This window comes from Piliocolobus tephrosceles, chromosome 14 (genome assembly GCF_002776525.5).
Source record: "Piliocolobus tephrosceles isolate RC106 chromosome 14, ASM277652v3, whole genome shotgun sequence".
Classification (NCBI taxonomy): domain Eukaryota; kingdom Metazoa; phylum Chordata; class Mammalia; order Primates; family Cercopithecidae; genus Piliocolobus; species Piliocolobus tephrosceles.
In genome coordinates this window covers 37488843-37505833 of record NC_045447.1, presented here as the reverse complement: position 1 = coordinate 37505833, position 16991 = coordinate 37488843, and the positions used below count along the sequence as shown (strand labels likewise).

The window sequence follows — 16991 nt, the reverse complement described above, 5'->3', positions numbered from 1 at the left end:
AGAGCTTGAAAAAGTGTATGGAAGTTTTCCTTTTGTTCTGAATGGATTACCTTTTGTGGGAATGTGGAGAGAGAAATTTGCGGGTAAAAATGGTTGTTTTGAAAAAAATATTTATCTAACAAAACGAAAGATATTATCTTTTATCTCTTAAAAAATGCAAAATTTTTATAAGTTTGTAGTCTGTGCAGGGAAATGGTGCTTTTCAGAGGTAGAAAAATTGTTGAATCTTTGGTGGTCTTTTCTTTGGGAGTTCTTATAGACTTCAGACTTCAAGTTTTCATGATTATGACTGACCCAGAATTGTTGGAGGAATCCATGATTTCATTTTTATAATCATGCATTGGGAAGAGGGTGAAGCATCTTCCTTTTGCCCCTTTTCTGTATAATTCCACATAAGCAAGGGTTAATATTGTGGAATTTGGAGCTTAAGCTAGATATGTTAGGCAGTCCTTTTCTAACTTGGTCTTTTTTTGCTATATGTTTCTGAATGTCTATCTTTGGGATGTAGTTCTCCAAGTTGCAGAGTAAAGTGGAGACAGCTGAATCACGAGTGTCTGTCCTGGAGTCCATGATTGATGACCTGCAGTGGGATATTGACAAAATTCGAAAGAGGGAACAGCGACTCAACCGACACTTAGCAGAAGTCCTAGAACGGGTCAGTGCTGTTTTATGGCTTGGAGACTAGAATCATTTTAAGGAGTGTTTGCAGGAAGGCTCACCTTGGGACATGGTACTTGAGGAAAAAAACTCATCCTTTGAAGGTACATTGGTTATAGACTAAAATCTTAGAGTCTCTCACTAAAGACTCTTTGTCTTCTCTGTAGGTAAATTCCAAAGGTTATAAGGTGTATGGAGCGGGGAGCAGTCTGTATGGCGGCACAATCACTATCAATGCTCGGAAGGTAAAAACGGTGACTTAGGACATGTTTTGGACTTTATGTCAGCCTTCGTGCTTAGGTACTTAGGATTGTATTCACAAGTGACATCGTGGGGTTTTGCTGAAAGAGCGAATCGGTGAAGATAGGAAGCTTAGAAATGATTTAAGAAGAATACTTATTTATTCTCTATTTTTCTGTTTCTCTCCAGTTTGAGGAAATGAATGCAGAGCTTGAAGAGAACAAAGAGTTAGCTCAGAACCGTCTCTGTGAGCTGGAGAAACTTCGGCAAGACTTTGAGGAGGTCACTACACAAAATGAAAAGCTGAAGGTAGGAATGCATGCCTGAAGGGCAGTCAAATCAGACGTTTTGCTGATCAACTCATGTATATACATAGTTGTGAATCTGCGTATTTATGAGGGATAAGAAAAATGTAGACAAAATCCAACATCCTTTTATGTTAAAACTCTAAACAAATTAGGTGTAGAAGAAGTGTACTTCAGCATAATAAAGGCCATATAAAACAAGCCCGTAGCCAACATTATACCCAATGGCGAAAAGTTGAAAGCTTTTCCTTTGAGATCAGGAACAGGATAAAGATGCCGGCTCTCATTACGTTTGTCCTAGCCAGGATAATTAGGCAAGGATAAGAAATAAAGGCCTGTTAATCAGAAAGGAAGACGTAAAGTTGTTTCTGTTTATAGATGACATGACTTTATGTATAGAAAACCTTACAGGCTCCACAAAAAAACTGTTAGAACTATAAATGAATTCAGTAAAGTTGCAGGCTACAAAATCAACATACAAAAGCAATTGTGTGTCTATATACTAACAACAAACTATACAAAAAAGAAATTAAGAAAACAATCCCATTTATAATAGCATTAAAAAAAAATTGTGAGTAACCTTAACCATGGAAATGAAAGAACTGTACACTGAATGGATAAAGAAACGTGGTGTGTGTATATTTGTGTGTGTGTTTGTGTGTGTGTGTATGTGTGTATGTGCAACAGCATGGATATACCTAGAGGACATTATGCTAACTGAAATAAACCAAGCACGGAAAGGCAAATACTGCATGATCTCACTTACATGTGGGATCTAAAAAAGTCAAACTCTTGGAAGCAGAGTATAGAATGGTGGTTACCGGGGTTGGGGAAATGGGGAGATGTTGGGGAAAAGGTACAAAGTTTTAGTTATGCAGGATGAATAAGGTCTGGCGATGTGTAGCATGGTGACTGTAATTAATACTGTATTGTGTACTTGAAATATGCTAAGAGCAGATCCTAAATGTTCTTGCCACACACAAAAGGGTAACTGTGGTGATGGATTTGTTGATTAGCTGGATTGTGGTAATGATTTCACAGTGTATATGTATAGCAAAACATCACGTTGTATACCCTAAATATGTATAATTTTTTGTTGTTGTTGATTATACCTTAATAAAGCTGGGGGGAACAAGAAAAAATGTTAAGTTTTGTTGATATATCTACTTCTTTATTTACATATTTACTTACTATATATCCCCTGCCTTATCCTGAAAAGGATTTAAAGCAACATATAAAGATATGTAGACTAAATCAAGGTGCTCTAATATAGGAGTTGTTGAGAAAAATGAGAAGTAGGGTAAACTAGGGTGAGGATCCAAAATGCATGAAAAAAGTGGGGCTTGTATACAAGATGTTTGCAGGAGGCGTATATATACTGTGGGAGGGAGGCCATTCACATGTCACTACTTGCCAAAGTGGTTCCACAGATTTGGCTCTGCAGTGTTTTGCTACCAAAACAGAGAAAGAAACACGATCGGTGATCCTGTTGATCTTCAAACCTGCCCAGAAGAGTTTTCCTTCTAGGTTCTTAGGAGAAGAAAAGAGATTCTGGAAGTTTTCCTCACTCCTCTTTTGATCATAGTCATCTCTATTTTATAATTCGTTTCTAGGTTAAATGATATGAATAAAGATGTTTGAACTGAAAAATAACAAAACAAAAACAACCTAAGTTAAATCAGTTAAAAGTATTTGAGTAATTAAAGCAGATAGTTGCTTAGGAGAGGCATAACTATTTTTGATAACCTGTCCATTTTTTTCTCTGTCACTGTTATTAAAGAGAACAAGTTAGTGACTGGGGTCCTCAACTATGTTTTTAAAATAAGTGTCCTGACAAATTTCACTCTTCTGGTGGCTCATTCCACACAGAATGTAAAACACATATCAAAACAATTCTAGGAGGAAAGAATACAGTATATCCAGGTATCATCTCCTAGTTAGTGTAATTTAATTTGGGGGTAGATTTTGTATAACTAGAGCAATGGGTAGATAACTTAATAATCTTTATAAAATTGTCTCTATTGTGTAGGACATCAGTGAGTTCAAAATTTTCCTTCCTGTCTCGCCTCTGGGGCTTCTTCATGCTAGATTCTGCTTCTGACTTTCCTTTGCTTTGGCCCCTCCTAAGGTGGAATTGCGGAGTGCAGTGGAGCAAGTCGTTAAGGAAACTCCAGAATATCGTTGCATGCAGTCACAGTTCTCTGTCCTGTATAATGAGAGCCTACAGTTGAAAGCACACTTGGATGAGGCTCGGACCCTGCTTCATGGCACCAGGGGAACCCACCAGCACCAGGTTGAGCTCATTGAGGTAACAGCCTTGCCTTGTCTTTTGTATGTAAGCTTTCCTGCCTCCTAAATTTTACAGTTTTACTCACTCACGTGCGATTAATCTCTCATTCATTCAGCTGTCATTCATAGAGTGGCTGTAGGTCTTTACTCTGGTAGGTATTGGGCATATAAAGATGAGACAACAGAATTCCTGCCCTCACAGATCTTGTAGTCTGCGGTAGTGGGAGAATAGTATCCATTAGAATGCAATGTGGTTCAATGGCAGCATAGCCAAAAGATGTGATAGATGAGAGCAGAGTGTCTGATTTGACTATGGAAGTTTCCTGATTCCACTTGATAAAGTATGGTATGAATGTTAAGGATAAATACAAGTCTATTGGTAGTTGAAAGTAGGAGAAGAGGAATTCCCAGCATGAGAACAGCATATATAAAGGTATGAGAGAGCATGAGAAATAGTTTAATATGGCTAGAGCTTGCATGTATGGGAGAACATAGTGGATAGAAGCTGCAAAATTACTTGCATGCCTTTATAGCATATGATGGCACCAGTAGATGATTTTTTTAAAAGATAGAAACTTTTATTCATATGTTCATTTCTGTATCTTCCATAGTTTTTAAGGTAATGGTTATAATAGTTGGTCTTTTAATATATGCCTGACAAATGAATACTATTTTACATATGTTTATATACTGTTTTATAGTTTAGTTCTCCAATTAAATTCTAATATTCTCAGAATTGGGGGCCATTTTCTTCAGTTTTTCAGTATCTTGTCAGTTTCCAAATTAGTCTTTTGTAGATATCTGGTTTCATTATGTATAGATTGAACTGGAAATTTTCAGAGTAATCCATTATTGATACATTTTTTCTCTTTTTAGATTCTTCCAGATCAAATTTAGGAGACAGAATAATAGAATATGATGATATTTCTACATTTTAATAAGAATTTTTTATTGGTTCCTTTATCTGTGTGTAGCGAGATGAGGTTAGTCTTCATAAGAAGCTGAGGACTGAAGTAATTCAGCTGGAAGATACATTGGCCCAGGTCCGCAAGGAGTATGAAATGCTGAGGATAGAATTTGAGCAGACCCTTGCTGCCAATGAACAAGCAGGTATAATGATTCTCACTCCATGCTGTAGTTTGCTGTAAATAATTTGAAAGATACAACACAGACCCCAGGGTTTGTAAATGCTGACTTTAACTCAGAAGTCCTGAGTACCTTAAATCCTATAATTCATTTTGGTTCATAGCCTGGGTGTTTGTTTTTTAACTCAAGTTGACCAGTTTTGTTTTCATCTTCTGAGAGGGAATCTTTTCTTTGCTAATTCTCCCTATTTCTGTGCCTCCTGATGTGTTCTGCTCTCTCTGTGCCTTTGCCCTTACCGTGGTTCCTCATAACATTGCTGTTCCTGTGTTTAAGGCCCTATAAACCGGGAGATGCGCCACCTCATCAGTAGCCTCCAGAATCACAATCACCAGCTGAAAGGGGAGGTCCTGAGATATAAGCGGAAATTGAGAGAAGCGCAGTCTGACCTGAACAAGGTAACCAGAAGGAATAGAATAAATATCATTTGCTATTAATGTTGTAAAGCTGTTTTTGAATGAGGTGGGCAATGTGGTTATCATAAGAGATGTTCTTTTCTTTGTTTTCCCAGACACGTCTGCGTAGTGGTAGTGCCCTCCTCCAGTCCCAGTCTAGTACTGAGGACCCTAAGGATGAGCCTGCAGAGCTAAAACCAGATTCTGAGGACTTATCCTCCCAGTCCTCAGCTTCAAAGGCATCTCAGGAGGATGCCAATGAAATCAAATCTAAACGGGATGAAGAAGAGCGAGAACGAGAAAGGAGGGAGAAGGAGAGGGAACGAGAAAGAGAACGGGAGAAGGAGAAGGAGAGAGAACGAGAGAAGCAGAAACTAAAAGAGTCAGAAAAAGAGAGAGATTCTGCTAAGGATAAAGAGAAAGGCAAACATGATGATGGAAGGAAAAAGGAAGCAGAAATTATCAAACAGTTGAAGATTGAACTCAAGTAAGAGCCATATTTAGAGTAACAGTTTCTGACTGAAAAGCTAAGAGAAAAGCTAAGATTAAGACATCATGCATGAAATGTTTGGTTGATGGCATGGCTTATCTGATCGTTGTAATGGTTTAGATTGTACAATTAATTTGGTTTCAAGTCTTATTCAAGTGCACAGCCAAAATGGCCTTCATGGCTGTTTAGTACTTTGATTCAGTGATCAAGTATCAGTAAACCGATGATTGTAGCCTTATTTTCCATGAATCCAAATTAAGGAAAAGGATGTCATGACTGAGGTAACACGTCTGAGAATTATTGGAAATTAACTACTGTTCTTCACTGGATTTGGGGAGATTGCTGATGTTAATCGTAATTCAAATGATACTAAGTGGAGTATTTATGTATCACTGTAACTTGAGTAATATCTGATCTATTTGCCTGAGAGTTAACTGGTTTGTGAATATACCAGATCTTTCTTAGGAGATTTACTCCTATAGACATTGAAACACTAAGATAGACCTTTAACTCAGTGAATTTCTCTATGTCATAACCTTATGCCATTGGCCCTTCTCCTGTATAACCAGTAACTTCTCTGGCAGAATGGCTTACTTCTTGCTCCTTATTTTCTATGGTTGACCCTTTGTTGATATCTGGATTTGAGGGACCACTGTGCTCAAAATGCTTGAACTCCTTTGGTATATAAAAGTATGGTTAAGAGGTTTAATAATTTAATAAGAGGTGAAGTTTTAGTCTTTAGCTGATGGTTAATCAGCTGTCAAATCTAGGATTAACAGTATAGCTCAGACTTTCAAATTTTTCCTTTTTCTTTTTTCTCCCTCTTGAACTCCTTAAGGCATTTTTTTTTTCTTTTCTTTTCTTTTCTTTTTTTTTTTCTGGTGTGGTATCAGAATCATCTGAGTGACTTGTTTAAATACATTTTTGGGCTCCATCCTCAGACCTACTACTGAATCTGAATTACTCAAGGTTGGGGGCCACAGACATTTGCCTATATAACAAGTGTACAAATGTCTGTTTTATAACTTTGTTAGAGGACTTCGTCTGAAGGGAGAAATGATTCATTTTTATACAGCTTACTTTTCTGTACTTTCTTAGCTTATCCAAAAGTCTTTTGATAGTCTCTGCAAAATTTTTTCTGTTAGGTGTGATGTGAAATGTAAAATGAAACTGTTTTTAAAATGTTCTGCTCAATCAAAATTCCCTTGCTCTGATGACCTTTATTTTCTTATTACATTGTTCTCCTCCTTGTACTATGCCTGTCATAGGAAGGCACAAGAGAGCCAAAAGGAGATGAAACTATTGCTGGATATGTACCGCTCTGCCCCAAAGGAACAGAGAGACAAAGTTCAGCTGATGGCAGCTGAGAAGAAGTCTAAGGCAGAGGTATTCTAGTCTGCTATTACCTGTCCTTCTGGTTAAAATCTTCATTTGTGGGATTTTCCTTCATACTTGCCAAGGATATAATTTCTTTCTTTATCTTTAAAATTAGTGTTTAAGTGCAACATTTTCTGCCTTTTAAAAGACTATCTAAAGTAGAGATTTTAAAACTCTCCATAGGATGGTAAAATATATCTGAATTACTGGGGTTATCAGTAGGCTTTTCAAAGTATTCCTTGTTTTTCCTATGTAATTCATTGCTACAGAGATAATCTTTTTCATTACTTTTGGGAGGAATGTCTTATGCTCTTAAAATTTTGAGGCCTAAAAAAAGAATGAGAACCACTATTCTAAAGAAAGGAACCTGTGCACTTCTCAAAAATGTTGCGTATAGAAGCATGCCATAGTGGAATGGAGTGATGTTAAAACATACGTTGCTATGTGATGCTTTAGTATGTTGTGTATCTTGTTCTATAATTCTGTAAAGATTCTTTTGGTATTACGGACCCTCCATCTTTGCACAGTATTAATTGATTTTTGAAAATGTATTACAACTTTTTATTTTTATGCAATTTTTCTCCTCCTATAGTTGGAAGATCTAAGGCAAAGACTCAAGGATCTGGAAGATAAAGAGAAGAAAGAGAACAAGAAAATGGCTGATGAGGATGCCTTGAGGAAGATCCGGGCAGTGGAGGAGCAGATAGAATACCTACAGAAGAAGCTAGCCATGGCCAAGCAGGTGGACACACTTTCTTTATTTAATTGACTTTTTGAGTAAACGTTACTTGACAATAAGTTACTGCCAGTAAAATTTGCTTTTTTATTTTGGTTTTTTTTTTGATTAATATGTGTTTTTCCTTTTTGTGTGTGTGTTTTAATTCTTACCTTCGAGTCTTTAATATTTCTATTATTTTGTTTTGTGTGTTTGCGAGGCAGGAAATTTACTGTTATTTAAATGGACATTTATTGAAGATCTGGTCTTTCTTTGCTGACCTGAAATTAAGGGTTATAATGAATATAAAATGAAAAATAAGATGTAAGATTTTATATACATTATGATTACAAATATATGAAACTAAGAAAACTGTGCTTATAAATATATATTATATATTTCTATGTAGTACATATACTACATAGAAAAACTGTGCTTATAAATATGTGATTTATATATAATAAGGATATAATATATTAACCAATATAGTACATATTGATTAAGCAGTATGTTAACTATGGCTCTTGCGGTCATAGAACTACAGAGATTGTTCTCTTCCTCGTAATGAATATGTATTTATTTTTAAATCCCAGTGAATTTTTATTAACGTTCAATAATATAGATACTGAAAATACTTGGAAAAACCATATATGTGTTCTCTGTTAGTACACCTTCATTGTTTCTAAGAAATAGCAAAATAACAGTGAGATGGAGTAGGTTTAATTGTAAGTTGATCATGAAGTGCCTTGAAAAGAACTTCATTAGATCCTATACACATTCCTTTTGTTAAAAAGTATAATTTTGGGCCAGGCGCGGTGGCTCCTGCCTGTAATCCCAGCACTTTGGAGGCTGAGGTGGGTGGATCACCTGAAGTCAGGGGTTCAAGACCAGCCTGACCAACATGGAGAAACCCGTCTCTCTTTAAAAAAATACAAAATTAGCTGGGCGTGGTGGCGCATGCCTGTCATCCCAACTACTTGGGAGGCTGAGGCAGGAGAATCGCTGGAACCTGGGAGCAGAGGTTGCAGTGAGCCGAGATCACGCCATTGCACTCCAGCCTGGGCAATAAGAGCAAAACTCCGTTTCAAAGAAAAAGTATAATTTTGACTTTTCTTAAATCTGGTAATTGCCACTTTTTTTTTTTCTTCCCTCTCTCAAGGTAGTTATCAGGAAATTGTACTATTATGGGTTCTAGAACAAGTAAAAAGAAAGACACTGTTCTTGTATAGGACGACTCACTATCTTAAAAATGTTCAGTCTTTCTAAGTTTATGTATTAATGTAATGTGATCTCATGCAAGTGCTTTTTTTAAGTTATGCTTTTGTTTATTTTGGTACTAGACAAACTGGTTTTAAAGTACATGTGGAAAAGTAAACAAGAGTAACAAGAGAAATTGAAAAAGAACAGCTCTGGGGTCTCTTCCATATGTTAAAACATAAAGTTTCTGTAGGTAAAATGGCTTGGGACTACTAGACAGACTATTAGAACTGAATAGAAACTTGAGAAACAGATGAAAGTACACATGATATTTATTATATGCTAAATACATAATTTAAAATCAGTGGGGAAGAGAAAAACTGACGTGATGGGACAAAAGTAAAAAAAAAAAAATTAGAAAAAAGTTGGATACATATTTGAATGCTCTACACTAGGATGATTTCCAAATGGATCATAGATATGATATTTTAAAAAATGCATCCATCAAAAAGCTAGAACACCTTTAAATTCTTTTCTAATTTGGAGTAGAGACCTTTCTATGAATAAAAGGCTGGAAAATATGAACAAAAAATTGGTAATTTTGAATTATTTTTTAAAATGCTACAAAACTTCTACATTGCAAAAAACACTGTTAGCAAAGCCAAAAGATTAAATGACAAAAAGTAAAAAATATTTTTAACTCTTATTACAAAGAAGGCTTATCTGATACAAAAAAAAAAAAACCTCTCCAAAATAGGGGAAAAAGACTCAAGAATCCAATGAAAGAATAGGCAAAAGAAATGAATAGGTTATAGAAAGAATGCAAGTGGTTTTAACCACATGGAAAGATGCTCAGTCTCGCTTATAATGAGATAGATATAAAGTAAAGCTATTATTAGATACCAGTCTTCACCTATCAGATTGTTACAAGGCTTTAGATGTTTGCACCTGTTGGAAATCCTGTAGATCCAGTATTCTAATTGCAGAAAAGCATGAGAAAATGTGAGAAGTTATGATGGAAATACTCTTAACCAATTGCTGCTTGATCTGTTTGTCTAGATTAAGGTAAATACAATTATTGTCTGCTTTAACTGACTTTGCGTACAGGTCAACTAATAAGTATCAGACCAACAATTGGTGCCGATGACTTCAGATAATAGAGCTTTTGTATGCCTAATGACAAAACACAGCTTCTTAAAACTCTGTCACTAAATTAATTTATATCTAAGTGAACAGTGGGAAAGTTTAGTTTCCGGTGCTCATCCCCTGAAGTTGAAAGATTCTTCTAAAATGAAATCTCTTCCTCCATCCTTTAGGAAGAAGAAGCACTCCTCTCTGAGATGGATGTCACAGGCCAGGCCTTTGAAGACATGCAGGAGCAAAATATCCGTTTGATGCAGCAATTGCGGGAGAAGGATGATGCAAATTTCAAGCTCATGTCAGAGCGTATCAAGTCCAATCAGATCCATAAATTGCTTAAAGAAGAGAAGGAGGAGCTGGCAGACCAGGTTTTGACTCTGAAGACTCAGGTAATTAGGATGAGTAGAACTTTCTATTCTGTTGAAATAGGGTGCTTTCTACATGACGATACAAATTAAAGAATGATTATTGTGGCATTTTTTTGTGATGGAAAAAAATTTGAAAACTAAATGTTCATTATTAGGGTATTGGTAAATAAATTATACATCTCTACTGTTATTCCTGCAAAAGAGTACAGTGTAGCTGTCAAATATGGATCTGCTAATATGGAAACATGTCTGAAATAAAATCAACTGACTTATTTTGTTACCCTTTTTGCATTAAAGTGTATGTTTAGTTGTGTGGCTGTGCTGTGTATTTTAAAAATTTCTGGAAGGCTGCATGAGTAACTGTTAGAATCGTTATTTCTGGATATTGGGATGAGTTGTGGGTGAGGTTAGGAGGTATGTGTGATTTTACTTTTTTTTTTTTTTTTTAAATTTCCATAGGTTTTGGGGAACAGGTGGTGTTTGGTTACATGAATAAGTTCTTTAGTGGTGATACCAAGATTTTGGTGCACCCATAACCCAAGCAGTGTACATTGTACCCAATGTGTAGTCTTTTGTCCCTTACCTTCCTCTGCCAAGTCCCCACAGTTTATTGTATAATTCTCATGCCTTTGCATCCTCATAGCTTAGCTCCTACTTACGAGTAAGAACATACAATGTTTGGTTTTCCATTCCTGAGTTACTTCACTTAGAATATTGGTCTCCAATTCCATCCATATTGCTGCAAATGCCATTATTTTGTTCCTTCTTATGACTGAGTAGTATTCCATGGTGTGACTTTTCCTCTAGGTAGATACCTGGAAGTGGGATTGCTGAATCAAGTGGTAGATCTACTTTTAGTTCATTAAGTCATCTCCGTACTGTTTTCCATAGTAGTTGTACTAGTTTACATTCCCACCAATAGTGTAAAAGTGTTCCCTTTTCATCATATCCATGCCAACACCTATTATTTTTTGATTATGGCCATTCCTGCAAAGTGAGGTGGTATTGCACTGTGGTTTTGATTTACAGTTCCCTGATAGTTAATGATGTTGAGCATTTTTCTTATGTTTGTTGGCCATTTGTATATTTTCTTTTGAGAATTGTATATTCATGTCTTTAGCCCACTTTTTGGTGGGATTGTTTGTTTTGTTCTTGCTGATTTGTTTGAGTTCCTTGTAGATACTGGATGTTAGTCCTTTGTTGGATGTATAGATTTTTTTCTGCCACTCTATGGGTTGTCTGTTTACTCTGCTGATTATTTCTTTTGCTGTGCAGAAGCTTTTTTGTTTAATTAATTTTCATCTATTTATTGTTTCTTTTGTTGCATTTGCTTTTGGGTTCTTGGTCATGAAGTCTTTGCCTAAGCCAGTGTCTAGAAAGGTTTTTCCAATGTTGCCTTCTAGAATTTTTATGGTTTCAGGTCTTAGATTTAAATCTGTGACCCATCTTGAGTTGATTTTTGTATAAGGTGAGAGATAAGGATCCAGGATCCAGTTCCATTTTTCTACATGTGGCTTGCCAATTATCACACCACCATTTGTTGAATAGGGTATCCCTTCCCACTTTATATTTTTGTTTGGTTTGTCAAAAATCAGTTGCCTTTATGTATTTGGCTTTATTTCTGGGTTCTCTATTCTGTTTCATTGGTTTATATACCTATTTTTATACTAGTACCATGCTGTTTTTGTGACTGTGGGTTTTTTTTTTTCCTTTTTTTTTTTTTTTTGACACAGAGTCTTGCTCTGTTGCCCGGACTGGAATGCAGTGGCGCGATCTTGGCTCCCTGCAAGCTCCACCTCCTGGGTTCATGCCATTCTCCTGCCCCAGCCTCCCGAGTAGCTGGGACTACAGGCGCCCGCCACCACGCCCGGCTAATTTTTTGTATTTTTAGCAGAGACGGGGTTTCACTGTGTTAGCCAGGATGGTCTCAATCTCCTGACCTCGTGATCTACCTGCCTCGGCCTCCCAAAGTGCTGGGATTACAGGTGTGAGCCACTGCACCTGGCTGTGACTATTTCTTTATAGTATAGTTTGAAGTCAGGTAATGTGATGCCTCCAGATTTGTTCATTTTGCCTAGTCTTGCTTTGGCTATACGTGCTCTTTTTTAGTTCCATATGCATTTTAGGATTGTTTTTTCTAGTTCCTTGAAGAATGATGTTGGCATTTTGATGGGAATTGCATTTAATTTGTAGATTGGTTTTGGCAGTATGGTAATTTTCACAATATTGATTCTACCTATCCATGAGCATGGGATGTATTTCCATTTGTTTGTGTCATCTATGATTTCTTTCAGCAGTGTTTTGTAATTTTTCTTGTCAAGATCTCTCATGTTCTTGGTTAAGTATATTCCTAAATATTTTATTTATTTTTTTTTGCAGCTATTGTCAAAGGGGTTGAGTTCTTGATATGATTCTCAATTTGGTTGCTGTTGGTGTTTAGCAGAGCTCTGATTTGTGCACATTAATTTTGTATGCTGAAGCTTTGCTGAATGCATTTATCAGTTCTAGCAGCTTTTTGGATGAGTCTTTAGGGTTCTCTAGGTATATGATAATGTGATCAGCAAACAGTGACAGTTTGACTTCCTCATTACCAATTTGGATGCCTTTTATTTCTTTCTCTTGTCTGATTGCTGTGGCTAGGACTTCCAGTACCATGTTGAATGGAAGTGGTGAGAGTAACATCTGTGTCTTGTTCCGGTTCTCAGGGGGAATGCTTTCAACTTTTCCTTGTTCAGTATAATGTTGGTTGTGGGATTATCATAGATGGCTTTTATTACCTTAAGATATGTCCCTTCTATGCTGATTTTGCTGAGGATTTTAATCATAAAAGGATGCTGGATTTTGTCAAATGCTTTTTCTGCATCTATTGAGATGATCCTGTGATTTTTGTTTTTAATTCTGTTTATATGGTGTATCACATTTATTGACTTGTGGATGTCAAACCACCCCTGCATCCCTGGTATGAGACCCACTTGATCATGGTGGACTATCTTTTTGATATGCTTTTTGAAGGTGGCATGAGAAACTGTTAGAATGGTTACCTCCACATATTGGGATGAGTTGTGGGTGAGGTTAGGAGGTGGGTGTTTGTGATTTTACTTTTTACACTTTAATATTGTTTGATTCTCCTTTGTGCATTAATTTCATAAAAGACACTTTTAGAATGGCTAGCTGTTCTGAAGGGAATACTCTTGGACTTTTGTTTGAGTTCAATTTATATGCTGTAGTATGAATTACCGGGTTTTAAGCATTAGCATGTGATACTCTCTATTTTTGGCAATTTGGAAAAGAATCTTTTCAGTCATTTTTCAGACTCTTATTTGAATCTTCCACAATATTTTATATTAAAAGTAAAGCTTTCAGTTATCATAGTCTTGATGTATTTTGAAGGGTTCATGGGCAAAATCAGTAATAGTTTGAGATTTCTAACATTGTATTTTGTTGGCTTAAAGATTAACAGAATAGTTTTTTTTGTTTGTTTGTTTTTTAACTTTTCATTTGTGTTAAAATCTGATTTTCTGTTCAAAGGTTGATGCCCAGCTACAGGTAGTAAGGAAACTGGAGGAGAAGGAGCATCTGTTACAGAGCAACATTGGCACAGGAGAGAAAGAGCTGGGTCTTAGGACCCAAGCCTTAGAGATGAATAAGCGCAAGGTATGATTGATTAATCTAATGATAGTCTCAGCGGAACAAATAAGTATAACACTGTTGAAATTATAAGTTTGCTTTATTCTGTCAACTTTGGCTAACATTTTGCCTCACTGGGAATAAGAGACGATACAATGGTGTTACTTGTTTGTACATCCTATGTAGGCAATGGAGGCAGCCCAGCTTGCAGATGACCTCAAAGCACAACTGGAGTTGGCTCAGAAGAAGCTACATGATTTTCAGGATGAGATCGTGGAGAACAGTGTTACCAAAGAAAAGGACATGTTCAATTTCAAACGAGCCCAGGTAAAAGCAGTTGTCTTTTCTTGTCACCTTTTAGGTGTTTTCTGAGGTCAGAAGTGACTCATATCATGAAAGAATCATTAGTCCAGTGTATGCCATTTCCTGCTGGACTTGAGGGAGTTTGTTAAGGGAAGAGAGTAAATGTTTTCTTCACTGCCATATCCTCAGACCCTTTTATGGTAACTTGTACCTAGTAGGCACAAAATAAATATTTGTTAAATTAATGAATTAGTAAATTGTTAAAGAAGTAGCAGGATAGCAGCAGTAGAGGATTTTCAAGTTCTCCTATAATGTCTCTATTTTTGTCATTTCAGCTGTTTCTCATGATGTCTTTCTGTCCTTATCCATAAATCTGAGTTATTTTAAACCAGTCAACCTTCAGCTTAAAACTAGTTACCATAAAACAAAGTGGACTATCCTCTAAACTCTTCTTAGATGTGTTTTCACAGGTCTGAATTGGTAATAGTTAGATGCAATTCTAATTTGAGGATACGATATGGTTGCCTGTTCTGAAACAAAAGAAAATAGTCTGCCATTTGCAGTTCTCTACATTTCTACAAGAGAATTGGACATAAAAGGACAGAAAGTCCTCTCTTTTCACAGCAGAAAACTCAAGTTAGAGCTATTATTTTTCTCAAAAATGGCAGACTTGGATAAGTGTGTCTAATAGGTGTGCTATCCTACCACAGGAGGACATCTCTAGACTTCGCAGGAAGCTGGAGACCACAAAGAAACCAGACAATGTACCCAAGTGTGATGAGATTCTGATGGAAGAGATTAAGGATTACAAGGTTAGAAAAAATGCCTCAGTGATTTGTTTTTTGTCAAGGCTTTAAGTGGCGTAATAGACTGGGAGAATAATTTACATGATGGTAACCAGAGAATGGTTTATTTTGGCAGATTGGGGGAAATGATGCTCTCTTTTTTTAGTGCCTTGTGGGTTCTCTTCTTGGTTGTGTACTATATGAGTGCCATTTGGATCATAAACTTTCATGATTGCTCAAACTCTGACATCTTTTCTTTTTAGGCACGCTTGACCTGTCCGTGCTGTAACATGCGTAAAAAGGATGCTGTTCTTACTAAGTGTTTTCATGTCTTCTGCTTTGAGTGTGTGAAGACACGCTATGACACCCGCCAGCGCAAATGTCCCAAGTGTAATGCTGCTTTTGGTGCCAATGATTTTCATCGCATCTACATTGGTTGATCTAAGTCAAGAGAAGAAGAGGAGCTGGCTAGTCAGGAACTTATTCATTAACCACCAAACCTCTACCTCTTCTCTCCTTGACTGTCACCTGTAGGACAGTTTATCAGTCAACTACCTTTCCTCTACAGACTTTACTTCCAGGTTCTCCTCTTCAATAGCTGGATGACTTTAGCAGAAAGGACTGGTAAATACAAGCCTTGGGTTTCAGAATGAATTAGAAACAAACAACTCTTATTGGCTTCCCTCCCAGCTTTGTTTATTTCCTGCTTTTAGACTTTTCAATGTTTTCTTTTTCCAGCCCACTGTATAAACTTGGATTGTCCATTCCTCCTGAAGAAATCAAGTTGGTATTTTTGATATGGAGAAGGGAACAAAAGTGGAAACATGGCTACTTTTGGGGAGTGATGTTTTAAAAAATAAGTTGTCTATGGGCACAAAGTTTTCTTCATTTGTGTAGCAAACTTTTTGTGAATGTGGATTACAAAATGGTATAATTGTGCTACTCTCCCCTGGGTGGTTTGCAGCCCTAATGAAATTATGTCTAGGATGATTCAGTCCATTTCCCATTTACTAGCAGAGTAACTTGTTAAGATCAGCTGACTTTCTTGTTAAAGTTATTTAAGTTTTGAATGCTCTACTACTTCAAGTCTGTAAGTTTCTTGAGGCTAGAATAATTTTAAATAATATGACCCTTTGTCTTCTGATGAAATAAAGATTGAAGAGGGTGAGTCAGGACTGAGCTGGTGAAGAAATCTTCTGGGTATTCTGGGAATTTGATACAGAGAGAACTTGGTGAACTATGAATTACTCTCAGTCTCCTTTTTACAGGGGTGGTTGTGATCCCTCTTTTCCAGAAAATTCCGTGGAATGTTTCTGTAGGACTTTTTTCTCCACAAGCTTGAATTAAAGCAGGATTCAGTTTGCATTTGTGTTTATGATTTTTCTTTGAAACTTTTGTCTTTATTATTACAAGTTGATTTTATACCTGCAGTTCTAGAATTGAATTCTCTTGCATGGAAATAATCAGCTTAGATTAAGAGGTTGGCCTTGTTTAGAGTATTTAGATCTTTGCTTAATTGAAGCACTTTTCTCCTAGTTCTTTTATTGAGTCTATTCTGTGGAAAAATAATGCCTAAAAGATTAGTTTATTTGACTACTCAGTTATCTTTCATAGTTCATTATGTGGGGTAAGAGACTATAAATTGTTTTTAGGGGGAGCATATTGCTGCCTGTAGCTTTAGGGTGAGAGTTCTTGCATTATGTGGTGGTGGCTTTTTCTTTTCTTTTCTTTTCTTTTCTTTTCTTTTCTTTTTTTTGAGATGGAATTTTGTTCTTGTCGCCCAGGCTGGAGTACAGTGGCACAATCTTGGCTCACTGCAACCTCTGCCTCCTGGGTCCAGGTGATTCTCCTGCCTCAGCCTCCTGAGTAGCTGGGATTACAGGTGCTCACCACCATGTCTGGCTAATTTTTGTAATTTTAGCAGAGATGGGGTTTTACCATGTTAGCCAGGCTGGTCTCA

The 16991-nt window shown here is 36.6% G+C and overlaps 1 protein-coding gene across 2 annotated transcripts in view; it reads left to right on the top strand.

Annotated features, from left to right (window-relative positions):
• RNF20 (ring finger protein 20) overlaps window positions 1-16396 on the top strand; it is a 28215-nt gene extending 11819 nt beyond the window's left edge. For both annotated transcript variants that reach the window (XM_023202534.2, XM_023202542.2), the window contains exons 7-20: window positions 509-655; window positions 825-902; window positions 1087-1206; window positions 3331-3510; window positions 4466-4601; window positions 4911-5032; window positions 5146-5516; window positions 6788-6905; window positions 7489-7638; window positions 10125-10337; window positions 13845-13970; window positions 14130-14270; window positions 14957-15058; window positions 15295-16396. In XM_023202534.2, the coding sequence (XP_023058302.1) occupies window positions 509-655; window positions 825-902; window positions 1087-1206; window positions 3331-3510; window positions 4466-4601; window positions 4911-5032; window positions 5146-5516; window positions 6788-6905; window positions 7489-7638; window positions 10125-10337; window positions 13845-13970; window positions 14130-14270; window positions 14957-15058; window positions 15295-15471 (2181 nt within the window). In that variant the 3' untranslated portion in view covers window positions 15472-16396. The remainder of the gene's footprint in view (window positions 1-508; window positions 656-824; window positions 903-1086; window positions 1207-3330; window positions 3511-4465; window positions 4602-4910; window positions 5033-5145; window positions 5517-6787; window positions 6906-7488; window positions 7639-10124; window positions 10338-13844; window positions 13971-14129; window positions 14271-14956; window positions 15059-15294) is intronic.
• Window positions 16397-16991: the final 595 nt, after the last annotated feature.